Source organism: Triticum aestivum, chromosome 1A, assembly GCF_018294505.1.
Source record: "Triticum aestivum cultivar Chinese Spring chromosome 1A, IWGSC CS RefSeq v2.1, whole genome shotgun sequence".
In the NCBI taxonomy this organism is placed as follows: domain Eukaryota; kingdom Viridiplantae; phylum Streptophyta; class Magnoliopsida; order Poales; family Poaceae; genus Triticum; species Triticum aestivum.
Genome location: NC_057794.1, coordinates 585,938,103 through 585,946,093, shown reverse-complemented (window position 1 = coordinate 585,946,093; position 7,991 = coordinate 585,938,103). Strand labels below are relative to the sequence as shown.

The following is a 7,991-nucleotide window of genomic DNA, read 5'->3' as shown; positions in this document are numbered from 1 at the left end:
TTAACTGGGAAGAAACAGTAACCATAAGTTTCTTAAAGGAAATCAAAGTACACACCCAACCACCCGGGCTCTGTCTCGACAACTAAAACCTTCTAAGATGTCTAGCTTATTATTTAGTCCACACGCAAGGATCAAAAACATTCGGCTGCATATCAGCACAGAACCTAATACTATACAAAGGTGCTCATGTATAAAATGCTAGTCCTCTATTTTTTTTCCTAGGCTCTGACCGTCGCCCTTCTTGTAGGGCCGCCGGCCCTGCTGATAAGTTGCTCAGCCGTTGTCGCAGTCGACGGGACGATGAGGACCACAGAAGACAGGCGAGATGATCCCCTTGGCGAAACCCGCGGCGTGCTAACCATGGGTACTGCCATTGCCGTTGGCATGGCAGGTTCCATTTGCTACACCACCATTGGCTTGCTTCTGCGCGTGCCCGTTCTGGTGTACTAGGGGTGTCGAGAAGCTGTCGCCGAGCTTGTGTTTAGCCGCAACCACATGGCCATTGCAGCTGTCCTGCAGCACCTGGTCCAGTTGTCCGCATGCTGCAGCGATTAGTCCTGCAGGCATGTGTGGATGTTTGAGCAGATTGTCAGTGTTTGCTGTAGCTTCCCCACCGGACCGAGATAGTTTCCAGTAAGTGTCGAGTAGCTTACCGACAAATGGAGGTGAAGGTTTTGAAGGCGTTGACTTGAACTCCGGATGGAATTGGACGCCGACAAAGAACCGGTGATCAGGTATTTCAATGATCTAGAAAAATGGTAGTTATAATGGTGAATCAACTAGCATGGTGAAGCACAAGTAAGATTCTTGGTTCTGTTATTATACATACCTCCATTCTCTGTCCAGTCTCGTCCTTGCCAACAAACTGAAGTCCAGCATTTTCAAATGCTGGCACCATATCAGGATTTACCTGCAGACACCCATTTTAAAACAAAACAATGAAGTGGTCAAAAAGGGAACAAAGACCATGTTAAACGCATCCAAAGCATTTAGACATCGATATGACTGAGCAAAGATTATTACAGACCTCATATCTGTGCCGATGCCTCTCATCTACATAGTTGACATCACCATAGCTGAGTGATCAAAACAAAACTCATGAGTGGGCAAGGAGTAGTGTCAACCCAGACAACTATAACAGAGAACATGCACTGCACTCACAGCTTGGCAGATTTGCAGTCAGTAACCTTGAAAAATGTTCTCCTTGATCCAAGGCGCATGGTCCCACCCATATGTGTTTTTGAACCCTAAAAAAATATTATTAAATTGTAAGGAACCATATGTGAGCTCAAGGCGGTTTCCAGTTTCAAAATAAAACTAAATGCAATACGTTGTATACAGAAAAAATGCCACAGGTCTGCAGATAAATAATTTCCCCTGCAAGTTGTTGAAGTTATGGGTGGAGGTTGTGTGTTGTGTGTGTGTGCTTGAAGATTACCTCTGGCATAAAAATAACACATGGGGTCTTCGTATTGGGATTAAATTCTGTGCTGTCCGCATCAGGGAATTTCATAACATGGCGTGCAAACTCTACAACAGCAAGCTGCATGCCAAGGCATATGCCAAGATAGGGGACATTGTTTTCACGGGCATACTTAGCAGCCATCATTTTCCCTTTAACACCTCTGTCTCCAAAGCCACCGGGCACTAAAACGCCATCAGCGCCCTGGGATGAAAATTTGTCAGACACGTACAAATTGTAAATTTGACAGTATTTAAGGGCATAAACTCCTACCTTCAATAAAGTCCATGCTGCTTTGTAAGCATCAGGCGCCTATAAAATTTAACCACGGACAGGTGAGGAAATGCAGTAAAGAAAAGACTAAAGTAACTGCATACTATGTGTAGTTCAAACCTCAGAAGCAGTTGAATCCTCAAGATCAGTGGAAGCAACCCAATCTACAACAAGTTTTTTGTGGCAAGAGACAGAAGCATGCAAAAGTGCCTACAAAAGAATGCAGAAAAAAATGTTGGACAACAATAAACAGATTTAACAACAAGACTGAACCAATGACCACAATGATCATCTCACCTTTAACACAGAAAGGTACGAATCAGACAGACCAGTGTACTTTCCAACCATGGCAATCCTCACCTGAAACAACAGTACAGTACAAGCGGCCCTAAGTAAAGGTTTCCAGACAGATAAAACAATTGCAAAGGTCAAACAGAAACCAACTTCATCCTGTAGGGTGTCATATAAAGTGGCCCTTGCCACCCATTCATCCAACTTCGGCTCCTGGGCAACACTGCAAACATGGGAAAGAGGATTCAGATACCATGTCAGCATGCCATCTTTGGAAGAAAATCACAATAAGGTACATGAAAACAAACCTTTCAAGATTCAGAACTTTAAGGATAGCATTGTGTGCTTTCTGGTCCTGAAATGGAAAATGAAAATATCATATAGTGCATGGGGAAAACATACATTTATACATAAATAATGAGATGTGCTATACCCGTAACAGCAAAGGAATGTGCCAAATGTTCGAAACATCATATAGGGTGAAAATATTAGCGGCCTGCAACCAAAAGAATTCATTATCAACAAGAGCGATCAGCTGCACATATACATTATCCGTTTAGAAAAGGACAATTTCAATACCGGCACATGACAAAACTGGGAGAGTTTTTCTTTCACATTTTCCTCTAGCTCCTGTCACCAATAAAGCATGCGAAGTTAATAAATCAATACGGGTCAGAACACATGGTAAGTTGGACAGGTCCGTTGACTAACCTTAGTACTGCGACAAGCTAACATATTTGGCGTGAGACCAAGTCCTCTCAGACCACGTACACTGTGTTGAGTTGGCTTAGTTTTCTACAATAACAACAAGCCATACGTAACATAGTATATTAAATATGATGTTAGTTATGCTTAGTGCCTTAGTCACAACACCAAGCCACAACTAGCAAAGCGAAGACTGGCATTATGAACTGACTGAGAAGTGAGAAGTTTACTTACCTGCTCACCGACAACATTCAATACCGGAACCAGACTGACATGTACCAAACAGAAATTACCAGCACCTGGCAAATAAATAAAGAACATGGAAATAATGATATTAGTACCACCATGTAGAAGTTTATCTTTTTAATGTAACATGCAAGTTCCTTACCAACACGATAGGAGAATTGACCTAGAGCTTCAATAAATGGCATGGATTCAATATCCCCTGCAGCACATCATTAAGTTACAGAAGATTAGAACTCCAAAATGAATTGTAAGCAAAGAAAGAGTCTTAAAAATGAACAAAATGTTAAAAGTTATCTCTTGCACCTATAGTGCCACCCAGTTCTATAACACAGACATCGGCAGGTCCCTCCTGGCCATCAACAGGAACCATTGCAACGCGCTCAATCCAATCTTGTATGGCATTTGTAATGTGTGGGACAACCTTAATTAAAAGGAAAACATGATTGATCATATTAGATTCCCAAGAAATGTTCAATGTTAGTTGCCAATTTCAAGTAAGAAAAAAAAAGATGAGTCTGGAGGAAGTGGCTTGCACCTGCACAGTCTTTCCCAGGTATTCTCCCTCTCTTTCTTTATTAATAACAGACTGCCATAAAAATATATTAAGTTAAATAAACAAGCAAGATCAGACTATTTTGCAACTTTTACAACACATATTTACAAATGCACATGTTTTACATGCCACTATTCTGAGTTTCTCACTTACTCATATGCTTAAGTATAAGTTATATTGCACATTCAATATAAAGGTGGATGAGAAAACAAGTTTTTTTATATCCTAAGCTGTTACAAGATGTCAACATCAAAATGTACGAAGCTTTATTAAATTAAATTATGTTTGATGGCTATGTAACAAGGAAAGTGGATAAGAAGCTAATGACCTTGTATGACCAAGTCATACTGTTGAGATTAATAAATTGCAGTGATGTTGAAATACAGCCAATGATTCAGCATGTCCATTATCCGACCCAGCTATAGTTTGACATTGCCATTAAGCAAGAGGTGGTAGGTTGTAGTTGCACACCTGGTAGATCTTTCCAGTAGTTATGTTATTGTCCCGTGTCAGCTTAATGTCTAGAAACCTCTCATAGTTTCCAAGATCCAAGTCCACCTGCAATGATTTAAGCCATATCAAATGAACAGATCTGTGCGAGCATTAAAACATCAATGACTTAGTCATATAGCAGATTCTAATACCTCGCCACCATCATCTAGAACAAACACTTCGCCATGTTCAAAAGGAGACATGGTTCCAGCATCAGTGTTAAGGTAAGGATCTGCACATTTGAATGATACAATCAGAAGATGCCAACCTTGCAAGAACAGAAGTAATCAGTCAAAGCATCCGGCCAGGCAATAGCCAGCATTGCCCCAACGCTACAACACAAAAATTACTCGAAATGATGATTCCTGGCAATAACATAAACAAATAGCCACAACGAGCCAAGAGAAAGAAGGGTGTAGTTAACTAGAAACCAATAACTATCAAACGATGAATAGCATAAACAAACTAATCCGAGTTTATCCAACGTGTACCCTACGTGTATCGCCAATGGTTGGATGCTGGAATGGTAGAAATCTAAACCGGGCCTGCGTGGCGCCGCGACAACGCATCGAGAATCCCTCCGGAACACACAAGGCCTCCAGCACAGAAACAAGAAATGGAGGGATAAACCTAGTGGTGGTTCTTTAAACTTATCCTGGCCACCTTGTACCATTTAGATTAGATACAACAGCACTGAGGACCAAACCCAGCTAATTCTTGATCCTTTCCAGATTGACATCAATATGATCCATGGACAAATCACGGGCATGCGAAACAAAAGGTTGGCTGGTGCCGGGTGAAACCGCTGCTACTGTTCAGCACCGTTCAAAATCCCAAGGCCGCGCCAGCGGCGTCCCCCAATGCGGAGCCCCCTGGACGGGGACGGGTGACGGGCCTCGCCTGAAATTGCTGCCCGGGGACGGCGGAATCCCCTCGAAAATCGGGGTATTTCGATCTAGGACGACCCCCGTGTAACAAACTCGGGAAAAGAGGGGAAAAGAAATCTAAAGAAACGTATCGGGCCGGCGGCGGCGGCCGCCGCCGCCAGTATCGAGTCTCTCTCTCGGCGGAGCGGGGCGCGGGGGGGCGAGGAGGGGGCGGGGCGCGTACCGATCTTGATGGAGGTAATGCGGAGGCCGCAGGCCTTGAGCACGACGCCGATGCTGCTGGCCGTCACCCCCTTTCCGAGGCCGCTCACCACGCCGCCGGTCACCAGGACGTACTTCATCTCGCCGGGCCGCCTGTCTCTCTCTCCCTCCGTCACCGCCTCCTCCTCCGCCGCCCTCCGCCGCCGCGATTCGTCGGGTCCGGCGCGAGTGTGTGCGGGGTGGGGGGTTCAAGCGCGCAGCCGTCACGAGAGGGAGAGGGGAACGGCGCAGGGGATAGAGACGAGACGAGGGCTTCTCTCCCGGTATTTATACCCCCGAAAACCTTTCCCCCTCCATCCCCTCCCTATTTCTTCCGAATCTGGAAAGGGTCTTATATTTCCACCCCTTTTGAATGGTGAAACTTTATGTTTGACCCTAGAATGTGAAACTTTTTTTCAGAGGACCATCAAAATTATGATGATTCTAGTATTTGGAAGGAACCTATGGTTTTTTTCAAAACCACGTCTCGGAAAAACAAACTATGCCTTCGTACGAATCAAATCGTGTCTTCGTATGAAATACACGTGAAATCGGCAGTACCAAGATAAGAAACACACAAAAACAAAGAAAACTTATGCGACATGTCCATGTAGGATGGTTGTTTATGATACTGTGGTCATGACAAACAAATGTAATTGAGATCTCGGATGACGGATCAAACATCTAGCTCAACGTGCTTGTTTTTTCGGATGTTCGAAACAAACTCGAAGAAGCATTAGTATCGATATGTTTGACTTGCAATTTCATCTTTAACTAGCTTATCATTCATGGCTCATTATCACCTCAAACTTTACAAAGTTAGTATCAAAGTCGCAGCTCATTGATTTGTTCCAGTTCGCTCTCGTCCTCCTACCCATAAGTCATGGACATCGGTTTCCTCTTCTCTTAGGCAAAGGCGATGTTAGTCAAAGTTGCAACAAAAGGGCTTTGTTTCAAAGAGCTTTTCGAGCACATGCCCCTGCACACTTTGCCTTTCCTCTCTAGTGTATCTTAGCTTAAGGAGTTTGGCTCAATGCTGTAAAAATCAACCACCCTTCTCCCTCCCTCCTTCGCAGTTGTCTCCGACCGGGGCAGTGGATGGAGGAGGGTGTGTTCGCCATAGGATTTGTGATGTTTTGAGGTTTCCTTTTGCGATTACATAAATTGACTCTGGAGCTTGCTCTCGTTCTTCTTGTGATCTTCCTTGCGATTTTGGCTGTCGAAGGGTTGGTCGCTAGAATTGGCTGGATCAGAAGTTGCTAGAGGTCGTCCCCCACTATGCTCTTTGCACCAGCAACGCGAGGGTGACAATGTATAAATCGAGTGGAACTCTTGGATTTGGCGATTATGAAGATGTCCGTACTCATCGATGTTGTTGGAAGAGGTACAACGCCTGCCATTTTCTTCGAATGATGACGAATCACTATCGATTGACGACTAAATAAATAGCTCAAAGCAACAACTGCACGCGAGAGCAGATCCAACTAAGGAAATGCAACATGTGTTATGTCAGATATAATCACGAAATGATGGCTTAGCGCTAGCCATGGAAGTGAATTCAATTTTCGGTCTCTTCGGTTTGTCAATTACTCTACTAGTGAAGGGCAGCTTCGAGAGAGCAAACGCGTCTACTAACACATACTCATCTCCTCTTGGCTTGGCGCCTTTGAGGAGTAGTGTTGCAGACGGCTCAGGAGTCCATCCATTTCTCCTTTGCAGTTTGCTGTTGGAGCTAGCAGGGTTGTTGTCCGACCATCCCAAGTGGTCCATCCCTAGTGGTTGTTAGAGCGCATATGTGCGGCGACGATGATGTTATGGACTTGATTGCAATTTTAGATCTTGATTTGGGTTTCGTGCTAATACAAGACTGTATATCCTTATAGTTACTAAGCTCCAAGGAATAGAGGCCTAGAAGAGCATCACAGTTTTTTTATTTGAAGTGTACCCCACCTCTAAGCGCTTGCCGGGTTGTGGGTCTTGAATACCAAACACTATAAAAAAATCTAGAATTTCAATTTTCGTGAATTTAAAAAATGCTTGCAATTTTTAAAAAATTCATGAATTCCAAAAAATGTTCATGAGTAATATATCCTTTTCACAATATTTTTACAAAATCGGAATGAATTTTAAATCATCTTCATGGATTTCTAATTTTTATTTTTTTTAAATCACGAATATGAATAATATTTATGGATTTTTTAAAAATGTTCACACTTTTCAACAAAACATTTATGAAATTTAAAAAATAGAGAACAATTTATGATTTTGAAAAAAGTTCAAGAATTAAAATATGTTTCAGAATGTCAAAAAAATATGTTCTAGAATGTAAAAAAATTACAATTACCAAGCTCCCTATGAATAGAGGCTAGGAGAGCTCCAAAGTTTTTTTTATTCAAAGTGGACCCACATGTAAGTGTTAGGTCATGGGTCCAGCATAACAAGATCGAAACCAACATTCTATTAAAATGCTTCTTAGTTTCTTTTAAATATTCAAGAACATTAATATTTTTGGTTTTACAATTTTTTTAAAAACATTCATGAATTTAAGGAGTGTTAGTTATATATTCTTCAGAAATATGTAAAAATAATCAGGACTTCTAAAAAACGTTCACGAGTTTTATAGTTGTTCATGTTTTTAAAAAATACTCATGAATTTTAAATAATGTTTGCAGATTTAAAAAATGTTTTTGAATTCTAAAAATGTTCATTAGCATGAATTTTTTTCCATACCGTCTATTTAAAAATTCTATTGAAATGTTCACAATTTTGAAGAAAACATTTATGGATTTGCAGAAATGTTCACAATTTTGAAGAAAACATCTATGGATTTTGCGAAAATGTT

At 41.9% G+C, this 7,991-nt stretch overlaps 1 protein-coding gene across 2 annotated transcripts; it reads right to left on the bottom strand.

Annotated features, from left to right (window-relative positions):
* Positions 1-5,421, bottom strand: LOC123070060 (CTP synthase). 2 transcript variants are annotated; one of them, XM_044493085.1, is made up of 21 exons: positions 5,133-5,421; positions 4,175-4,254; positions 4,002-4,088; positions 3,513-3,563; positions 3,281-3,398; positions 3,120-3,176; positions 2,966-3,030; positions 2,738-2,821; positions 2,606-2,656; positions 2,460-2,522; positions 2,335-2,381; positions 2,180-2,249; positions 2,033-2,095; positions 1,856-1,945; positions 1,736-1,774; positions 1,439-1,666; positions 1,162-1,247; positions 1,028-1,076; positions 830-910; positions 654-747; positions 1-557 (listed from the first exon to the last, which is right to left on the bottom strand). In XM_044493085.1, exons 1-21 carry the CDS (start codon positions 5,248-5,250, stop codon positions 355-357), a joined length of 1,824 nt encoding a protein of 607 aa, XP_044349020.1. In that variant the 5' UTR covers positions 5,251-5,421; the 3' UTR covers positions 1-354. The 2 variants fall into 2 exon arrangements, with proteins under 2 accessions (XP_044349020.1, XP_044349013.1); XM_044493078.1 differs by having other exon boundaries at positions 2,033-2,249.
* Between the last annotated feature and the right edge of the window lie 2,570 nt (positions 5,422-7,991).

Excerpts from the sequence above, each read along its gene's own strand:
- LOC123070060 (XM_044493078.1), bottom strand. The coding sequence starts at position 5,250 with ATGAAGTACGTCCTGGTGACCGGCGGCGTGGTGAGCGGCCTCGGAAAG. Across the intron at positions 4,255-5,132 it reads CATTACCTCCATCAAGATCG|ATCCTTACCTTAACACTGAT; the intron begins GTACGCGCCCCG and ends TCAAATGTGCAG. Across the intron at positions 2,382-2,459 it reads ACATTCCTTTGCTGTTACGG|GACCAGAAAGCACACAATGC; the intron begins GTATAGCACATC and ends TTTCCATTTCAG.